This window comes from Abramis brama (genome assembly GCF_963993115.1).
Source record: "Abramis brama genome assembly, chromosome: 12".
NCBI lineage: Eukaryota > Metazoa > Chordata > Actinopteri > Cypriniformes > Leuciscidae > Abramis > Abramis brama.
The window spans coordinates 39525361-39547860 of record NC_139974.1 but is presented as its reverse complement, the minus strand read 5'-3'; the positions used below and the strand labels follow the sequence as shown (position 1 = coordinate 39547860).

The 22500-nt window shown below is 36.7% G+C and overlaps 1 protein-coding gene across 1 annotated transcript in view; it reads left to right on the top strand.

Moving 5' to 3' along the window:
- ext1b (exostosin glycosyltransferase 1b) overlaps positions 1 to 22500 on the top strand; it is a 105198-nt gene that overhangs the window by 82167 nt on the left and 531 nt on the right. The window contains exons 6-11 of the mRNA XM_084130578.1: positions 156 to 274; positions 8240 to 8335; positions 11825 to 11914; positions 15970 to 16130; positions 18257 to 18428; positions 19849 to 22500. The exon at positions 19849 to 22500 is cut by the window's right edge and continues 531 nt beyond it. Coding sequence (XP_083986704.1) covers positions 156 to 274; positions 8240 to 8335; positions 11825 to 11914; positions 15970 to 16130; positions 18257 to 18428; positions 19849 to 20034 — 824 coding nt within the window. The 3' untranslated portion in view covers positions 20035 to 22500. The remainder of the gene's footprint in view (positions 1 to 155; positions 275 to 8239; positions 8336 to 11824; positions 11915 to 15969; positions 16131 to 18256; positions 18429 to 19848) is intronic.

Genomic DNA, 22500 nt, shown 5'->3' with positions numbered 1-22500 from the left:
TATTTTTTTTACAGTCTATGATAGCACCCGAGGGTTAAAATCAGCAAAAAAATATGAAAAAAGTTCAATGAATAGGTGGTGCATAGATCTGTTATACATTTTTGGATGGTTATGATTCCTATCTAATCCGCTCAAACTGATTCTCTTGTTTTCAGGAATCAAGCCGAGTCCTAAGTTCACCGCTGTTATCCATGCTGTCACGCCACTGGTTTCTCAATCTCAACCCATTCTCAAGCTCCTGGTCTCAGTGGCCAGATCTCAGTACTGCGCTCAGGTAAGAGCTCATCTTTACATGCCTGACTAATTCAGGAAATTAATGGGAAAAAAAATATTGCGTATTTATTAGTATTTGCAGAGAAAAGATCCAAATGAAGATGATTTAAAGACAAAATCTGGCGTTAGTGCTTCATCATCAATATGTTTTTATTAATTTAAATTTAATTAATAATTCAATATTTATATATTTTTTTAATTAATGACATTTAATGAGTGGTTCTCAACCAGGGGGCCTCAGCAAACTTTCACTGGGTCCCAGGATGACTTACAAATATTTAAATGAATAAATTACTACTAAAATATTAAATATATGTACTACTGTACATACATTTAATTCTTCTACTGTAAAGAAAAAGCTGCTCCATTTCAAACTTTTTTATTTACAGAAACTAGGAGTGACAGTATAAATTAATTTAGAATATTTATATCAATATTTTAATATTTAAAGTATATTTATAATATGACAAATACTTAAAATAATTATAAATATTTCAAATAATACTTCCACAAAAAGAAGCAGTTTCAACAAAGGAATGTTTTTCAGAGTTTACGTTTTATTAAAAATGAATTTACGTTTTTTTTTTTTCATTTATGATTACAGGGGGGTTTTTTACATTATATTTTACTTAAAAAAATAGCAATTTCTACCCAATTAATAATTGAATTGATTGATATTCATAGAGACACTTCAAGCTTTCTAAAGACACATCTCTTGTGTGTGTGGCAAGTATTCGCTGAGTTTCAGTTCAATTTTTGTGACGCGTTTCAGAAAAAAAGTTAACGGATACAGAGACGGCAGAATACACACCCTGTTTGTTTTCTTTATTTTACAAAAGCACAAAGTTTTGTCATTATTATGAGTTTACACTAATAAATAGACCCTTTACAGTTTCGAATGATGATTTCTGTATGACAAAAAAATGACGATTTAGCTGCTATGTGGATAAAATTCACCAGAACGCAGCGGCACGTTCGTCCACCCCAGAGGGTTAAAGTATATTTAGTCTTATTTGAAATGATTATAAGGTCCCGTTGGACCGTGTCGTGGGCTCTGACTCCCTGTTTGAGGAACCACTGCGTTAGGCTTTTTGCTATCCGAACCTTAGGAAAATTATACAATTTGTTTATGCAATTTGATGTGATGAGGTCGCCGAGCGATGTTGTTTTCCTCTTGAAGACGAGTGGATATCTCTCAACGGTAGAAGCGGTTTGAAGCGGCACACTTTGCATCTGGACGCTCGCCTCAGTTTACACCCCTCTTAAACCTCACAGAGGAGAGTTTCCATGGGATCCAGAGCCTTCTGAAGTGTTTACCAGCCTGGGAACTGATACGTATTGATTCCTCTCTAACATGAGAGAGAGAGAGAGAGAGAGAGAAATTCAACATGTCCTGACTGATTGTGTGAAGCATGTTGCACACACACACACACACACACGCAAGCTGGCGGTTCTCTCTGACCGTCTCCTCTCTCCTCCGCGGGAGGGCTTGAAAAGACTTGAGCCGAACGAACGCTTGGCTTTTGTTTCTCTGGTGGAGCTGAATCTACTCCAGCTGAAGTGCAGGGATGGGAATAGCAATGCTAGGCTCCTTTAGCTACAATACATCACCCGGAGTCTCTGCGCAGATGAAGGAGGGATATAAATAAACGAGAGGAGAACGACGGGCGTCTTTTGAGCTGGCTCTGACAGACTCTGAGACTGAGATTTGGACCCACCGCTGAGAGTCTCCGCATGTTCCTCCTCCTCCACAACTGAGAGAGATGCTGTGTGTGTTTAAAGACACACAAATAAAAATACCCTTTTAAGTTAGGCATGTGAAAAACTACTTTCAGGGTCCCTGCAGGGCCTTAAAAGTCTTAAAATGCTTTGCATGTTAAGGTCATAAAAATAAATAAAAAACGATATATTAGAAACGAGATGTGTTTCATAACAATTCTCAATCAATGAATATTGCCTAATCGCCCCCCGCAGTATTAGATATTCTTGATGTTAGGATGGCAAAAAGTTTTAAAGTCCCCCTGTGGTGAAAATCCAGCTTGTTTATGTGTCTATGTGGTGTTTTTAATCTGCTTTAAGACAAAGCATGTGTAAATTCATAAGTCGACTCCATTGCTGAGTATTTCCTCCTTAAAACTGCAGTGAACCAAAGACAGTCTCAAAAACACGCTTTGAAATCGCTGGTGTTTCTGACGTCACAAACTACCTTGTAACCAATCAGATCAACGTGTGATCGTCAACCAGTGGATCTCTGAGCTGAGTGAGTGAGTGGAGGCGGGGCTCATTTGCATATTCATAGAACCACGCATACTAAATGAGTGTCGAGTTACATTCAAGATATTTTTTTAAGGAAAAAACTTTTAAATATGTAATTGTGGTGATCAAAGATGAGTTTTAAGGGATAAAGTGATTGACTACAGGGGGCCTTTAAGTTTTTTAGTCTGGTCTGCCTCGGCGTTCGTCAATGTCAGAATGATTGATATGACCAATGGAATCAAAGAAGGCGGGGCTTACTGCTCACAGAAGACGAGTGTGAATTCCAACACAACGCTTTTGTGTAATTGAAATGTTAGAAAATAAAGCACACTAGATGTGGAAATGCAGCCATGATTATTTCTAATAATTTAACAGATCGGTTACCACACCTTAAAATATTGTTCAGATAGGGTGACCAAACGTCCTGTTTTCCCAGGACATGTCCTGTTTTCACGTCCTGTCCTGGCCGTCCTGCCTGTTTTTTATAAAGTGATGAAAATGTCCTGGTTTTCATTATTTTTCATTGGGCCATTACGCGTGTACTTTAAATTGACTGGCGCTTGCCTTTGCAGTTTGCACACAAAACATATGAAACCGGCTTCGGCTTCGCCCCGTCTTGTTATAATCAGCGCGTTCCTCAATCCGCAGCGGCAAGCAGAGAGCACGTCAGATACAGAGGCCTGTGTGTGTGTGTGTGTGTGTGTGTGTGTGTGTGTTCATCTCAGCCTCATTGGTCTGTCAGTGTCAGAATATTTGAAATGACCAATCAAATCAAAGTAGGCGGACTTTACGTTCACAGAATTTTAGCAGCGACGCTTCAGTTTACGGTCAAGTGCGAGATAAGATGTAAGTAGCTAACTGCGTAAAAAAAAAAAAGCCCAGATGTAAATTCACAGATGATTTACAGAGAAAATTCCCATGTTTTCGTTTCGGTCGGGATCCGTGTAAAGCAGAATGCATGAACTGCAAAGCTGGCACGCACGTGTCAGTGTCAAATAAAGGTGCTAGCGACCCTGAAGCCCACATAAAGAAAGTATAGGCTACAAGAGAACATCAGGAGGATTGAAATTGTTTTTTTTTTGTTTTTTTTACTGAAATAGTGTAGTAGATCTTTTATTTTAGTAGTAGATTTTTAACCTATGCTATGGCCATGAAAAGAAATAGTGTCATGTAAAATGTGTTAAAAGCTAAACTTAAAAAAAAAAAAAAAATGTATTCTATTGTTGCGGGCCAAACATTGAATGGAAAGGATGTATTACTTTATGTATTAAAGTACAATAACATAGAGGTTGTGAATGCATTTGTCAAGTATTTTTTGATGCATTCACCCCAACCACGCCCCCACCCATTAACCACGCCTCCCCAAACCACGCCCCCACCCATTAACCACGCCTCCCCAAACCACGCCCCGCCCATCAACCACGCCTCCCCAAACCACGCCCCCACCCATTAACCACGCCTCCGCAAACCACGCCCCCGCCCATCAACCACGCCTCCCCAAACCACGCCCCCGTCCTGTTTTCTGAAAACTAAAATATGGTCACCCTAGGTCAGATGTTGCATTTCAGACATTTTTGTCCTTAAAACGCTCTTGTGTGTTGGACTAATTTCTTATCTGCCTCACGCCACCGTTGCTAATTACAAAACATAGTTTTAGAGCTTGTAACAGAGGCTTCAGCCACTGATAGCAGATAATGAGTGATAATGCAGTTATTAGAGAGAGAGAGAATAACCTGAGTCTCAATCATCGACAGCAGCGTCTCTACGAATAGTGAAATGTAAGTTTATCTGCTTCAAGAACAGCGCTGTTATTTCCTCGCTACTGAGAAACTTCAAGTAATTTTTAAGTTGCTAAACTATTTTACTGATAAAATCATCAGAGCAGCGCTTTTTTTATATTATATATTATATTTATTATATTATATATTATATAATTTATATATTATATTATATTATATATTATATTATATACATAATAAAGCGTAATTTTGTGGCAAAAAACATTTAGTTTTTTTTTCTCCTATTGTTTACTATATTTATTTACGTGATCAGTGTCGCTGTGGGTTTTGGTTCTTTTGCTGTTGTCGGCTATAAAGACCTTTGAAATAACTGAAATCATTTGGCGAAGTGATATAGAGCTGTAATGCAGTCAAAACCTGCCTGGAACTACTTTTTCTGTCCGTTTCCCTGAAATTAATTGCCACCTCATAACGTTCGTCAACCAATCAGAATCCAGCATTCAACAGCACTATAGTATAACAGTAAAAGAGTGCATGGAAAGATGTAACTAAACATTTAATATTTAACTGTTTTACGATATAAATGTGCCATGCTATCATCTTATCTTCTACATGATTACATGTGTTGCATTTTCCCCACATGCAAATAAGAGTAAATGTGTGCATATTTTAAAAATGAAATATTATTTGCAAATAGTTTAAATTGATAACGTCACAACTACATTTAGACCTTTTTTCATCCTTCCTTTTCTTTGTTCCCTTAAATCCCATTTAATCCTTTAATTATGTAATTAAAAAAAAGACTTTAAAAACTTTGGGTAAAACACGGTTACATCCTTGAATTATGACAGTGTTTATGTTTTAAACTAGAAACCGCACTTAACCGGTGACTGATAGCTGAATCCCCCGAGGCTTCACTCAGAATCTGTCTACATGCTTCAGCAAAATCCATGAACACGGTCTGCGTTATCAGAAAATCCAAACCTTCAGGCTTTGTTTTGTTTCTAAGAGTTTAAGTAGTTTAATTATGTCTCTGATCTTATTATAGATTATGGAATGCTTAAAGTTTGAAGAGGCCTGATCCTCCTGCGTGTAATATCATTAGACAGTCCAGCCTTGCTTTCTTCTGCTCTGTGCTCCGAGAGCGGCGTGAATCTGCCGTTGGGACTTAATGAAATGAAAGATGTGGTTAAGTAAAAGGCTGGATGGATGTTTATATCACCAGCGCATTAAAACGAGTGCATTAATATAAATATAGTGCTTTTCCAGTTTAATCAGCTCTAGCGTGTGGAGAAATGCTGCTCATAAAACAGCGATCGAGCCGGAGTCTTTCCCAACGCATATCATATTAGACAATTTATAATATAATGTGGATGTTATACTAATTTCAGTACAGATTTATAAAATTTATATGTAATATAATATAAATTATAAATTATATTAAAATAATTTTGTATATAAAGTAATTAAATAAAAATGAAATTTTAATTTAAATATAATAAATGTTATATTAATTTCAATACATTTTAAGTATTTATTTAAAAAATATATATATTTAGGAAAGTTGCACTCGTTAGCCAAAACTGCCACAGAAAAATAAAATAAGATTTAAATTTAATAAATGTTGTATTAAAATAAGTTTTAATATTATATATTTTTGATTTATTGGGGAAAGTTGCGCTTGTTAACAACAAAAAGTCCCACAGAAAAAATAAAATAAGATTATTATAATAATTAGTATACGATTTTAATTTCAATTTAAGTGTAATAATTGTTGTTTTAATTTCAATAGAGTAATTTCAATTTAAATATTTTTTCTTTATTATTGGGGAATTATTATTTATAAGCCTGATGTTTTTATGTCATGACCAGAGAACCTCAATGATATAAAATCCTTATTTATATGCATTTATTTTTCTTGTGGAAGCTGATTTTTGATAGTCTTATCAGTTTTGTTGTACGTGTAAACACCTGATTTTAATTTCAATTCAATTGAAATATTTACATCAATACATTTTAATAATTTATTTAAATTGATATGTTAACTTTTTTTATTTGTATAGGGGAAACTTCATAAACCTGATCAGCGAGCCTCGATCTTTCTCTTTCAATGCCTTTGATTGCTTTTCTGTCGGCTTATTCAGTTTGCGCACTTGTGTTCATGTTTTGATGTCAAACCTGATCACTTCAGTGTTTTAAATTCTCATTTATATTCATTTATTTTTCTTGTGGGCTTGTAGAAGGAGCTGATTTTTGATAGTCTATCAGCGTTTGCTTGTGCATGTAAACTCACTAACTCTCGACTCTGAAAACCCCGAGTGTTGGGTTGAGTCCAAACACTCCAGCGCTCTTAATGAGTTATTTAACCCGACTCTGAGAACCAACACACACACACACTCTGAGAGGAAGAAGGGCCGCTCTAAAAACGCTCCGCATGAAACATTTATGAGTGTTAACGTAAAACCAGAGCCAGTCGCTTCAGCTGGAGGTGTAATCACTCAAACACACTTGAAAGTGACAAAACAAACTGAATGTAAAAACCTCTCGGCTGTTCGAAGCTGTAAACTGAAACCGACACCGAATCCCTGTAACGCTGTCAGGTTTGGGACTAATGCGAAATCCAGATACACGATCATAAAATAAATGCGTTTGAACTTCACACACATCACTGTCACATGCTTTATTTAAGTGTGGCTTTGTATGATTATATATGACGTAATATTATGTCTTGTGTTATTAGAAACATATAAGCTGAGCACTGGATCAGATTGAATTAACGTGACTTTTTTGATTCGTGACAATGATTTTTTTCTTTTTTTTTTCTTTTTTTTTTTTTTTTCTAAATGTCGAAAAAAAACTATTGCGAAATGACGGCGTTTCCATTAACCGATGTTATGCGACTAAAACTACATTTTATCCTCTCGCGAAAAGTCATTCCAAAAATCACAGCGACGGACGTTGGTAGGTTTATATGGAAGCTTGTTTCCGCCACTGAATAATAAATAAATAATAATAATTGTTTGACTTTTTTTCTCACAATTGCGAGATATGAAATCACAATTCTGAGATATAAAGTCGCAATTGCGAGATATAAAGTCACAATTGCGTGTTATAAAGTCAGAATCGTGAGATATAAACTATTCTGAGGTAAAAAAAAAAAAAGTGTTTTTTTTCCTTAGAATTGGACTTTATATATCATAATTGTGAGTTTATATCTCACAATTCTGAGAAAAGATGTCAGAATTGCGAGATATAAACTCGCAATTGTGTTATGAAGTCAGAATTGCGTGATATAAAGTCGCAATTGCGAGAAAAAAAGTCAGAATTCTGACTTTATAACACGCAATTTCGACTTTATTTCACGCAATTCTGACTTTATATCTCGCAATTGTGAGATAAAAAGTCGCAATTATCTTTTAAAATGTTTTATTTTGTGGCGGAAACAAGCTTCCATAGGTTTATGTACTATATCCCAGCCACTGCACTGGCCATTATTATTAATTGAAGGAGATGTGTGTGTGTTTTCCAAGCATTAATGGTAAGGAACGACCCTTATTATACTTGTGAGCGGCTCATATGAGGAGTTTCTGGGTGTTTCTTCTTCTGGAGGTTTAGAATCCATTATTCCTGTAATTATTTTGTCTTTTATGAATTTAATAAAGAGCTCTGTCTCGTATTCTGTCCAAACACACCGCGTCATCTACGTCAGGTGACTGTAAATGCTCAAAAACTGTTTTCATTGCAGTTTTGCGAAATATAAATTTTTCGAATCACCTGAAAAACCTCCTCATGCGAGCAAAAAAGTTTTTACGCGATAAATGGGAGTTTTTGTGAAAATGACGTGTTTCCATGGGCGTATTTTCAATTCATAATTTCAATTTGCGCAATTTGAAGGGTAACGGAAACGCGGCTAGTGATAGAAATGCAAAACGTTTGTTTGCTGATCTCTCTTTCGTTCTGTTTCTTCTCAGATTATCGTGTTGTGGAATTGTGACAAGCCTTTGCCCGCCAAGCATCGATGGCCGGCCACTTCAGTGCCCATTATTGTCATCGAAGGAGAGAACAAGGTGAGAGAGAGTTTCTGTAGGGTTTTCTCATAGTTTTTCCATTCTATGATACTTAAATATGCGCATTTCCTTTTTGCACGTTAAAGCTGAAAAATGAGCATTTTCTCATTATTAGATGTGCCACATTAAAATTCTAAAAATATAATCAAAAATGCATGAAACTTTGTGAATGCAGGGGTCAATACAATTTTTAATACAATACAAGTAATTAATACTTTAATTCATCAAGAACACAGTAAATTGATCTAAAGTGACAGCAAAGACACTTATAATGCTTTCTGTTCATCAAAGAATCCTGAAAAATAAAATCCAGCACTTTTTCCACAAATATATTAGGCAGCACAACTGTTTACAACACTGATAATAATCATAAATGTTTCCTGAGCATCAAATCATCATATTAGAGTGATTTCTGAAGGATCATGTGACACTGAAGACTGGAGTAATGATGCTGAAAATTCAGCTTTGGAATGAAACCGTATATTACAGTAAACACAACGCTGCATCCCTAGCTTGTGTGTGTGCGTGTGTGTGTGTGTGGTCTAGGCTAAAGCTGAGGAACAGAGAGGGACTGTGAGTGTTGTTTCCCAGTGTCTGGAGTGGAGAGAGGGATTAGTTTTCCTCTGGCTGAGGGAAGAGAGCAGTGAAGTCGTGCCAGTCAGCCTGTGGTGTGTATGGCTTGTGGCTCGCTTGTTTGCTCTGTGTGTGTGTGTGTGTGTGTGTGTGCGTGTTCCCACCCAGACTGGCTGACGAGGAGACAGCTCTTTTAAGCCATGATTGACAGCCTGGTCCCACACTGCACTGAAGAGTAGCTTTGGGCATTTTCCTTTTTAAACACTCGCGTTCTTCCCGAATCTTGAGGTCCTGCAGAGAAAACTGAGCCTCAGTCTCTCTCCCTGCGGCCTGACTGCCTTTCATTACACAACAACAACTACATACTGAGAAGTGCTTTAGTTTATGGATGAAGTGGAATAGTCGAAGGGAAATAATATACGACGGGACTTGATTTATAGCCATTTGGGATTTGATTGGATTGTGAAGTTATTATTATTAATAAAGTTATTAATATATTATTAATTAGTATAAGTATAATACTAACTTATTAGTATAAGTTATTCTGTGAAATTTTGTGAATATTAAATATTAAAGTTTAGTTATATCAACACAAAATTTGATGCAATAAAGATATTTTAAATATTTAAATACATACACACACACGCACACACACATATATACACACTTTTTCATTTTGCACAATAAATGTGTGTTTGTATATATATATTTATTATTTTGCAAAATTAAAAAGAAAATTTGATTGTGTGTATATATATATATAAATATATAATAGTGATGCACAGAAATATTTTTTATTTACTGAAACCGAAATTAACATTTTCATTTAGCTGGAAACCAAAACCAAAAATGTTAGTAATCAGATGTATGTAATTATACCCTGCTGCTCTCAGATGATAATTACACTAGTTGTAATGAAGTCCTCTCAATATTTCAGCCAAACAAACTTTACATACTTTAGCATAATTTTTGTTCAGTTAAACAAAGCTGACATCTTTACCTTTTATACACAAAATAGATTTTTTTTTTTTTTTGTTGCTGCTGTTTCGGCTGAATATTTTCCACTGCAGAAATGTGTGTGCATTCTACAGTTCTGCACCAAACTGGATTTATTAGAGGCGGCAAATGATCGTTTCCAAACAGGTTTCCTTTAAAGTTGGCATGAAACAGAAGTTGCGATAGTCTTTTCTGTCGTATATCCGAGTGAAACGCTTCTGGAGCGAGAACAAATGTGGGCGGGGCTTGATTGTGTCTGTGGGGAATTGATTGGATGGTTGTGGTTTGCTATTGGCTGATCTCACGTGATTGACAGGTTGCCCCGCCCTCATCATCAGAGAAGAGAAGAGAAGAGATGAGGGGAAGTTATTCTGATTCAAGATTATCAGGAACGTGAATTAAAAAATGATGTGCATGGATAATTAATTTATAATAAATACTGCAATATTCCATAAAAAAAATAAACAAAATATTCCATTTGGATTTCCTGGTGACTGTAAACACTGTTCTCTCTCTCTCTCTCTCTCTCTCTCTCTCTCTCTCTCTCTCTCTCTCTCTCTCTCTCTCACACACTCTCTCTCTCTCTCTCTCTCTGTCTGTGTGTTTGAGATGTGAGATTTCCTGTGTTAGATTTAATCGGGTCTTCCTCATCTTTCACCTTCATATAGTGGCGCTGGCTTTCTAGAAGTGCAGATAGCATGTGGAGTTTCCTGCAGCACTGCCGTCTGTGTGTGTGTGTGTGTGTGTGTTATTTCCAGTTGCTTGTGCTTTTAACCCAGTCCTCTTTCGGTGCATTTATGACTCCGACACTGTTTTGACATTTTGTGCCGTTGAGGCTCGAGTCGTCTGTGTGTGTTTTGACAAAAGTTGAAATAAAGTGTTTGCATGTGCGTTTGTTTGTGTGTGTGTGCGTTTGTTTGTGTGTGTGTGTGTGTGTGTGTGGCCTGTTGTTGTGTGCGTCTGTGACAGGACTGTAATGCATGTGGTCTGCTTATTGTAAGTCTCATATTGTAAATTTCCTCTTCTTATTAGTGACCAGCCACACACACACAATAACCAAATATGTGGACTTTAATCCAAACAAGAAAAGAAACATAAAGATGTGCATTTTTCCCTCTTTAAAGGCCCGTTTACACAGACATATAGAACTAAAAACCATTGTAAATGTAAAAGAGTAGCAGTTCACACTTGAATGAGTGATTGTCAGCCAATCAAAATCCAAGAGCTCGAGCATTTAAAGTGACAGACGACAAAACTGCAGCACAATCTAATAAACAGAGCGATCTCTGCTGGTGAGAGCCAACATTTATTCAGACACCTTCAACATTTCTCACATTATCACAGTTTATTCGCTATAGTTTAGAAAATGATAATAAAATATGAGCAGAACTCAGTTGATATTTGACTGGTTTTGTCCGTCCTTCTGTTAGACTGTCTCACACATGAATTATGTTGAATATCTGTCAGCTGTTAAATTTAACTACACAATTAGATAATACCAGTTTAGCTCAACCAATCACCAAGCAATGCTTCATTGTGTTCAGTCTGTGTGTAAAAAGAGCATTAGCAATTAAAGAAAACACACTTCAGCAAAACATGATCAGCTCAAAGTGTCTGAATCCTTTTTGGTTCCAAATCTTTATAAATGTCACTGGTAGTCACTGTATGAAGAATATTTGGGTATAATATGTCACAGTTTACTTTATTTTGCTCTCCTCACTTACATCAATGAACTATAGTGTCCTGCACACACTAGTGAAAAAATATAAAACATTATATCTGGTTTGTGAATAATTTTTGGTTTGACTGTAGTTCTGGTTCTCGGTGTGAACAGGCTTTAAGACTGTATCATATATCTGATCTCTGTGTGTGTGTGTGTGTGTGTGTGTGTGTGTGTGTGTGTGTGTGTGTTTTCTGCAGGTCATGAGCAGCCGGTTCCAGCCATACGACAGCATCATCAGCGATGCAGTGTTCAGTCTGGACGAGGACACGGTGTTGTCCACCACTGAGGTACACACACACACACACACACACACACACACACACACACACACACACACACACACACACACACACACACACACACACACACACACACACCCCTCCCTCTGTCACCGCTCTTTATTTCTGCTGATGGAAAGTTTCTTTTTTTATTTTCTCTTTCTATTCATGGTGTGAATATCATCTTTATTTCTATTCATGGTGTGAATATCATCTTCCTTCTTGACAGTTTTGGTGTCTTCGGCACGAGGTCCGCGATGGTTTATGACAGGACTGTCAAAGTTATTGTGTGCGATTTAGTGACACATTTAATCCATCTCTATTAGTTAATAATATAGTTAATAAAAATTCAAAAATATATATATATTTTGAAGACATCAGAGCTGATTAACATCTATAAACATTTATTTATGAATTTATTTATTTAAGGTGATTGAAACTCAGCAGCTTAAGTATGTTTTTTTTTGTTTTTTTTCTTGCCTGTTTTTATTATTTTATTTTTAGTAAATTAAACCCAGATGGTTGGTTTAAAAAAAGTGAAGTCAATTAAAAATTTTGTATGGTCGAACTTAATTATCATCAATATATACTGTGTGAGAGTGTGTGTGTGTATAATGCATCAATATCTATACTGTATATATTGATAAAAATTAAGTTTGACCCTACAAGAATACATGTATTTGTTTATATATGTATACGTTTGCTATTATTAATCTCACTCATCAGTTGATATAGCCAATCATAACAGAGGTCATTTACATATAAAGTTTGATCAGTACAGTATCCAGATCGGCTTGTTTAATGAAGCGATCAGAGATGGGAAATGCTCCGGCTGTTTTCGGTGTTTTAGAGGACGAGAGAGTGTGTTCTCTGAATTAAATCAGCATCTCTTACAGTGAACACTAGTGTAGATGTCGGATCGTAACCCTCTTATCGCTGTTCTGGGATTAAACACACAACCTTTCAGATCTGGAGACCACTGCACTTCTCCACCCATAACCATCTCGACTCGACCTCTTCATCCCTCGTTCCTCCTCTTCTCCGCTTCGTTCTGTCCGTTCCTTATCCGAGTCAGCTGAAGTCCAGCGCCTAAACCTGTCTTCCTTTAATCATGCGTTATCTCGTCCACACTGCAGAAAACTCCAGTTACTCTCTCTCTCTCTCTTTCTTTCTTCATCCCCGTTTATACAGCAGGAGCCGCACATGTCCTGCCGGTGGAGTTACGCTGTATAATCTCAGTGTGTGTGTGTTTCAGTTCTGCTGACTTCAGATCCACCGCTCACACTATTGATGTGTTTCAGTAATTGTGTGTTTAAATGCTTTGATCTCAGAAAAAGGAGGGCATCTTCTCAGCCTCAGCTTTGCAAGCGTGGATCTTTGTGTCTGGCTTTTGTCATGAGAAAGCTTTCATTCTTTATTCGTTCCTTCCCTTTGCGTCCTGAAACAAATCCTTCCCTCGCAGGTCCAGAATCTTATATCTTAAAATTATACTTTTTTGGGGGTTTTTTTAATGCAAATGTTTGGAGATTTTTTGTTATTTTTTATTTTATTTACCTTTAAATTACTTGATTTAATCATTAAATTATAAATAAATAGTAATTTTGTAATTTAAGCACATTACTCACATTTCACCTTAAATTCAAAATGACTCACAATTTCATGCATAACCCTTTTAATTCAACTCAAAATATCTTACAGTGTGTGTCTTTGCCGACCTCTTGTGGGAAAAAAATAATAATATATTATGATATTTCATGACTCTAGCCACTAGATGGCTTTATAGCTCTATATGGAGCAAATGAGCTGTTCCACTGGGTCCTAAAGTCGGTTCTCTTCAGTATGCATTCAGATACACACGTAGACATTTATAAAAATCATTCTTTGGTAAAGTTTTAGCATTTTTAGTTTGAATTCTGAGCATTTTTAGGTTTTTCTGTGTGTGCTGAAGCATTCCTCGCATTACATTCAAATTGACCCGTGAGGGAAGGATTTGTTACTTTTTAAAATTTCAACCACAAATCTCCTCGAATCCATCTAAAAAATTTGTTTTTGTGTGTATTCGTGGTTCAAGTGCGACAAAAGTCCCAGGGGTCTTGGACCCCTCTGATGAACACTCAATTTAAAAAAAAATATAAAAAAATAAATCCAGGTCAAAATGACCCAAGCGAAGGATGACAACGTGTCCTAACCAGACGCGATGCGATAAGATTCCAGCGACAACTACGAGATGCGCCAAAATCAATCAATCAAAACCAACAGCCAAACAGAACAGCGTGTGGGCGGAGTCAGCCAATCAGAACAGTGTGTGGGCGGAGTCAGCCAATCAGAACAGCGTGTGGGCGGAGTCAGCCAATCAGAACAGTGTGTGGGCGGAGTCAGCCAATCAGAACAGCGTGTGGGCGGAGTCTCGCGGCACCAGAGAGTAATCTTGACGGCACTCGCAAGAAAATGGATAAGTAGCTATCAGAGCATGTGAGCGGAGTGGAGCGGTGAGAATCTCCGCTCATCGCTCACGGAACTGTTCACCCCTCCGCTCCCCCGCTCAAAGCTACATCAGGCCGCTCCGCTCATTATCGCTCAGCGCTCAACGAGGTTTGCTTCACGCTCCACTCAAATCGCCCCCCGCTCGCTCCAAAAAAGGAAAAAAATCTACATGTATATCACTTTTAGCTTAGACCACAGCCTTACCTCCTAAAGAATGAGTAACAACAACATTTTTCAAATAGAAATGTTTTATTTCAAATTACAGGCTTATGTAAGAAGGAATATAGCCTACACAAAAAGTCCTGTAAAATTAAACGAATAAATGGGCCTAATAATCTAAATAAAAATTATATAAACAAAAATATGATACATTTTTTAAAAGTAAATTAACTATAAGGCCAGAATTTTGATAAGTGAACTTCTGCGCAACGCGCACGATTAAAATTAAAATTGGCTTCCATACACACAAACTGCTGTAAAATTAAACGAATAAATGGGCCTAATAATATAAATATTATTACGGACGACACAGATTCGGCTAAATAAAACGAACCATTAGGTCTACTTGAATGAAAAAACGAATTTGTTTGAATATTACGCTATATTTAATTTACACTTTGTTACAAGTTACCGTATTCAATTTGCTAACCTTTTGTTTTCTTCCCAGCGTTTTCTTCCCCCATGTGTCTTTTGAGATTCCAAAATGAATCTTTGCTGACTGAAACGATGTCTCCACATTCGTTTTCTTGTACCACATTATCATTGTTAGTTAGTTATATTAATAGTACACCTGACCTGTATGACTTCTCATTTTCCTTTTTGAAGTAGCCTACTTTTTGAACTCCATTATTGAGCCGAGTTTTGACTGAAAATAGTCTACTGTTGATGACTGTGCAAGACAGATGGATCCTGGTTTAGGTTTGACTGAGCATGCTTCAGACTCGTGGTGTGAGCGGAGCGAAATTGGAGCGGGAAATAAGGCGACGCTCCGTCCTTTTAAAAATGCCGCTCTGCGCTCTGTCCAAGATCCGCCCGCTCCCGCTCCACTCCGCTCACATGCTCTGGTAGCTATATAATCAAATTCACAAATATTAAACCATTTAAACATTATTAAACACACATAGGCTGAGTTAGTAAAACAATCTTTGTCAAAGAATACACTTGTTTGTTCACAGTTTGAACGTTCTTTGTTTCCATTTGTTTAATTTCAAGATCTGAGGTGAATTATCCACTATTGCTTTTACAGCTATAAAGCTGGAGCACTAAATGATATTCAGAGTCACATGACACGCTTTAAACATTAAATAAAGCACATAAACAGCACCTGAGATTATCATCGCCACACTTTGTGTTTGTTGTTCCAGCGCGACGTCGCAGAAAAATAGAAACCATTTCTAAAGTAGAATCGTCGCATGTCGCCGTCGCGGCTGGATATGACAAACACTCGGATTAACATGGAAAAGATGATTTTTATTGCGCGTCATGTGTAGTTAGGACACGGTGTGAGGGTTAAGTCTTTATATCTTTATAGCGCTGGTTTGGCGAGCGGCTTCTAACTCGAGCTCGATGTTGTCTTGCAGGTGGACTTCGCCTTCACGGTGTGGCAGAGTTTCCCAGAGAGGATTGTGGGATATCCGGCCCGAAGTCATTTCTGGGACAATAATAAGGAGCGCTGGGGTTACACCTCCAAATGGACCAATGATTATTCCATGGTTCTCACCGGAGCTGCCATTTACCACAGGTACTGTAGAAACAGAAGAAATGAGGCCAGCGCCTTCAGCTTCAGGACTGTTATGTGCAAATTAGTTTGTTGACACAGTTTCTGCTGCCGAAAGATCAACCATTCAAGAGTTCGGGGGGGTTTTTGGCAGAAAATATGACTTTAATTCCGCAAAGATGCATTAAATTCATCAAAAGTTACAGTTAAACATGATAAATGCTGAATTTCAACATTCTATTCATCAAAGTATCCTGAAAAATAAAATGCATCACTATTTTCCATAAAAATATGAACCGTGTTCTACATTGGTGATAATCATAAATGTTTCTTGATCCTCAAATCATCATATTAGAGTGATTTCTGAAGGATCATGTGACACTGAAGACTGGAGTAATGATGCTGAAAATTCAGCTTTGATCACAGGAATAAATTACACTTTACTGTATATTCACATAGAAAAAAGCTGATTTACATTGTAATAATATTTCAGAATTTTTACTGTATTTTTGATCAAATAAATGAGACTTCTCTCTAAAACCGACCCTAATCTCTTGAATGGTAGTTTTCCTGGTTTCTAAATCGCGTCTGAGAGTGTTTGTGCAACAACTTCTCAATCTGAGTTACAAGGTTTCAATTCAGTTCTGATTTGATTCAGTTACTAGTTCTTTAGGCAGACGAGGTAGAAATGTGTCAAAATAACACACCTTTTGGCTGTGTGTTTAAAACGTTTGATAAATCCAGTAAAAGCTTAATGACATTTAACTTAATAATGCTGGTGACAGCTGCTTATGCTTATGTCAGATACATTTTTATTTTATTTAAAATAGAATTATTATTATTTTTTTTAAATTATAAAAATTGATCTGTGATGTTACTGTCTTTCAAACAATTTAAGTACAAAATATATGCATGATCTTTACAAAGATGAAGTAAAGGAAGTAGTTCAAATAGAACAAAATATGTATTAAATTATTTCCTTATTATTATTATTATTATTATTTTCTTAGCAATATAATTATGCATGTTTAATTAAATACAGTAAATTAATTTAAAAAAGTGCAAATTTCTATTGTTGCAATTGCAAAGCAGTGTTGTTTTAGTTTTATTAATATTTTTAATTAGCTTTTATTTTTAGATTTGTTAAATTTCATGTTAATTTCAGTTTAATTTGTAGTCATTTAATTATGTGCTTTTGTAAAAAAAAATATCATTATTATTATTTTTATATTTCTATTCAGGTTTAGTTTTTATTTTAGTTTTTTATTTATTTCCAGTTAATAATTTTGTGCGTCAACTTAGGTACTTACCAAGGTTACTTGCCAAGGTATCATTTCAGATTTTCTTTTTTAATTTTTAATTTAAAAATATTTTATTGTATTTCAGCTTTATTTCAATTCACAGAAACATTGAATTAGTTTTAGCACACTACCTGCCACCACAAATGAAGAATAATCCGAATATGATGACAAACATGATTTGGCTAGAAACCTGTTGCAAGAACACTTTAGCATTACAGAGGGCATTAAAAATATTGATTAAAAGTCTGATATTGGGATTTCTGCAGTTAAATGAAAAATCAATATCTATTATCCAGCCCAACAAATTGTGTTCATTGTCCTATTGAGCTTTTGCATGAATGATGTGGTTGTCTCCGCCTGTCCTTGATGATGTCCATATGTGACCCTGGACCACTAAACCAGTCACATGGGGCAATTTTATGAAATTGAGATTTATACATCATCAGAAAGCTGGATAAATAAGCTTTCCATTGACGTATGGTTTGTTAGGATAGGACAATATTTGGCTGAGAGACAACTATTGAAAATCTGGAATCTGAGGATGCAAAAAAAATCGAAACATTGAGAAAATCTCCTTTAAAGTTGTTCATTTATGTTGGCGATTGTGCTGCATTCACTCACAGAAATACATGTTTTATATATTTACAGTAGGAAATTTACAAAATATCTTCATGGAACATGATCTTTACTTAATATCCTAATGATTTTTGGCATAAAAGAAAAATCAATAATTTTGACCCATACAATGTATTGTTGGCTATTGCCACAAATAAACCCGTGCGACTCGAGACTGGTGACGTGATCCAGGGTCACATATATTATATATATTTATAATGTTATATCTTCCAGATATTACCACTTCCTGTACACGCACCTCCTGCCCACGAGCCTGAAGAGCATGGTGGACCAGCTGGCCAACTGTGAGGATCTCCTCATGAACTTCCTCGTGTCCGCCGTCTCCAAGCTGCCGCCCATCAAGGTCACTCAGAAGAAGCAGTACAAGGAGACTATGATGGGTCAGGTGAGCGGGGGGGGGGGTGACGCTAGACGTCTTCTGGTTCAGTGTGTGTGTGTTTGTGTGTGTGTGTGTTCCAAACGAACACTTTTTTTTTAACAATTGTGAAGAACTTCTCTGTGAGCAACTCAGTTTCTCCTCTAGAATGGACAATATTGTTTAGAAACATATACTTTGAAAAATACCGAAGAACACAGAGCGAGCGAGCCGATGCCGGATGAGTAAGAATGAGCTGTTTGCGTGTTGGTCAAAAAATACTTTTTTTTTTTTTTTCTTCAATGAAATGATTGTAATATATATTTAATTCGATAATATTTTTTATTAAATATTTAGTATTTTTAGGGATTTTTATGGTATTTATCCAGCTGTTATAATCCATTTATTCACTTTTTGGGCATAGACCTGAAAATGAAAAAAATTAAGAAGAAAAAAGTGAACTTGAAAAAAGTTATAAAATTTTACATTTATTTCTGTGAAAAATTAAAAATAAATTATACCAAATACTTATTTTTCAAAACACTTTTACTCTAAAACTATGAGAAAATCAAAGTCATAAATCTAAATAAGTCATGTTCCAAATTTGAGGTTGATTTCTCAAAAAATGAGCTTTCAGTGAGAATGTGAAATTCGTCTCCCATTAATTTCCAGTCTGCTCATTTTTGACCACGAACAATATGTGTGACTTTTTTTCAGGACCATTTAACCTTTTCGAATCATGTTTATGATTTTTTTTGTGTGTGTGTTTTTACATCAAGTGCCAAAACCTATCCCAAGTTTCGTCCCATTCCGATAAAGTAAAACGATTAGAATGGGAGAGCATTAATTCTAACTTTATTCTAAAATATATCGCTGACATGTTTTGCATCCAAATTATCATCATCATATATAGTGTACGGTTACACCACTAGTAGATGAATAAACTACACTACCAGTCAAACGTTTTGGATCGGTAAGATTTTTAATGTTGTTAAATAAAAGAAATCAATACTTTTATTCATCAAGGATGAATTAAATTGATCAAAAGTTACAACAAAGACATTTATAATGTTACAAAAGATTTTATTTCAAATAATTGCAGTTCTTTTGAACTTTCTATTCATCAAAGAATCCTGAGGAAAAAAATGACAAGACTGTTTTCAACATTGATAATAATCATAAATGTTTCTTAAGCATCAAATCATCATATTAGAGTGATTTCTGAAGGATCATGTGACGCTGAAGACTGGAGTAATGATGCTGAAAATTCACAGGAATAAATTACACTTTAAAATGCATTAAAATAGAAAACAGTTGTCAACAATATTACTGTTTTTAATGAATGCATCCTTGGTGAGCAGAAGAAACTTAACATAAAAAATCGTACCGATCCCAAACTTTTGAACATCAGTGTACATGATCGTCTAACGCCGTGTCTCTGTTCCCTCAGTCATCTCGAGCCTCGCGCTGGGCCGACCCGGACCACTTCGCCCAGCGCCAGACCTGCATGAACAAGTTCGCCAGCTGGTTTGGCGGCATGCCTCTGGTCCACTCCCAAATGAGACTGGACCCGGTTCTGTTCAAGGACCAGGTCTCCATCCTCCGCAAGAAATACAGGGAGATCGAGCGGCTCTGACCCGACTGGCGGCCCTCGATGGACATTCACCAGGGGGCCGCGAGAGACTCTCAGGAGCCCACGGGGCCGCTTCCCCTTCAGCACACACTGCGGGACGACACACACACCTGACACGCTTTAACTCTTGGGGAGGGTTTGGTTTCAGGGGTGATGAACTGATCTTTCCCAGCAGCACACGAGCGACGACAGGAGGGATGCATCATCGCGTTAGCACTTCCGAACCACGACACGTCTTCTCCCAATCCGTTTCTTTTCCCAGGGTTTGAGGAAATGAGCCGGGATCGTGTGCGAGTGAGCTTTACTGACACGTTTTTGAGGTGTTGCACTGCAGAAAAAAGTCGCTTTACAGTACAAATGTCTAAAAGTTCTTAAATCAAGATGCATTTACTTGGGAAGCAACATGACTTAAAATAAGTAAAATAAGAGAGTTTGTGCATAAGAACAAATATCTGTGTGTGCAGTCAGAAAAATAATCTTTATTCGCAGGGAAAACAAAGAGATTTTTGTGACTCAATTGACATATTTGTTCTTGTTTTAAGCACAAACTCACTTCATTTCGATTTTTTTTTTTTACTTGTTATATTATGTCATGTTGCTTCTCAAGTTAATTTGTGTTTGTGCTTAAAACAAGAAAAAATATCTGAATGGAGTCAGAAAAATCAATTTTCCCTTTGAAACCAAGATACATTTACTTGAGAAGCAACATGACTTAAAATAATTAGTAAAACATTTTTGGGGGAAATTACTTTGTGCTTGAAACAAGAACAAATATCTGTCAATGGAGTCAGAAAAATCTGTTTTTCCTGTGAATGAAGTTTAATTTTCTGAGTCCACTGACACATTTGTTCTTGTTTCAAGCACAAACTCACTTAACTTTCACGATTAGTTTTTTAAACTTAATATCTCATGTTGCTTCTCAAATAAATGATCTTGATTTAAGAGCGTTTCGATATTTTAAATGAAAAGCGAGACAAAAATGCTTAACAAGAATTACATTTTTAATTTTCTGCAGTGTAGAGGCTTTTTAATTTCCAAAAGGCTTCATATCGATTCAAAACAGGTGAAAAGTTCACGAACGCAGAAGTGTGCGTAAAACGGTCCGATCCCCGTTATCAGCGGCAGAACCACCGCTCAAACCCTGCAGTATTTCATTGCTTTTATATTTTTTAAAAACAGTGCCAAGACTAATGAGTTTCCTTAAGTGGCTTGTCAAACCCTCCCTATCTAATTAATGAATGCAAATCCACCTTAAAATGCATTTTTTATAATATTAATTAGAATTCCCCAAATCCTCCCAGCCAGACTTTGGGAAGAACGTTCGTCATAGTAAATGAGCGTGAAAACAAAGGCAGAGCTTGCAGTGCACAACACCATCTGTTCACCGGAGGAACCTCCAGACAGGTCTGCATCGTCAGGACTTCGGTCCGCACTTTAAGTGAGACGTCTCTGTCCTCCTTTATCTCCCCTGTCCCTGTGAAAAATGAGCTGTCCGTCAAAGTTCAAGTCCTCCTGTCCGCATGTAAAACTCGCTCAGCCACAAACGGACACCGGCTAATTTACGCCCCCTGCGAAGTGACACACATCCCGGTTTCTTCCTATCGAGGGAACGTGTGGTGTTTGTGGAGAGCGCGTCGCAGGATCTTGAATGTCGACTGGAAGGAGAGCTGAGCTTTAGTGGCCTTTAGTGAAGGTGACTGGACTGAAAATGTGCCAGCTGTGAGCCAAAGCCTTTTCCTTGTCCCACTTTCCCTTCGCATTACGCATCATCAGGAATTCGGTTGACGCTGATATATTCGTACACTACGTCGTTCAAACGCATATCTGACACTGAATGTTGTTTAGGAACCCGAGTTGTATTTTAATAAGTTTTTTTTTTCCTTTTTCTTTTTTACATTGAATCGTGATTTAAAAACCTGAGAAATCATGTGATTCAACCGGCATTATCCGAGTTAATCGTGGCCTGAAAATGACATTTTAAAGTGTTTCGTCCATCTTGACATTTGCGTTGTTTAGGTGCTCGCTTGAATCTTGTTATACAAGTATGTGAATTAATAAGTCCCTGAAAGCTTCGTGTAATCGCCCTCTTTAACGGTTGCATTCGTGATTCGTTTTAACACAAATGGCCCACATCTGGTTGAGTTTTAAGTTCAGAAAACCAATTTAAAAAAAATGATCCTATGATTGTCATTGTTATAATGCCATATCACAGAATCAACATGACTTATCGCTGTACATACAGCTGATCTACATGATTATAAACGCGTGGTTTTAGGGGTTTTGATTGACATGTGCATCTCAGCCCGTCTCTGTGCCGCCAGGGCTCGAGATCCGCTCGTCCACACACTGATAGGTGTTTGCATTGATGCCAGTGTTATTTTAATTACCCAGCTTAACGTGACAAAGCCATTCATTTGCAATCGGCCGGTTGAATGCTGCTGCTAAACTACACACATGCAAGATCACCAA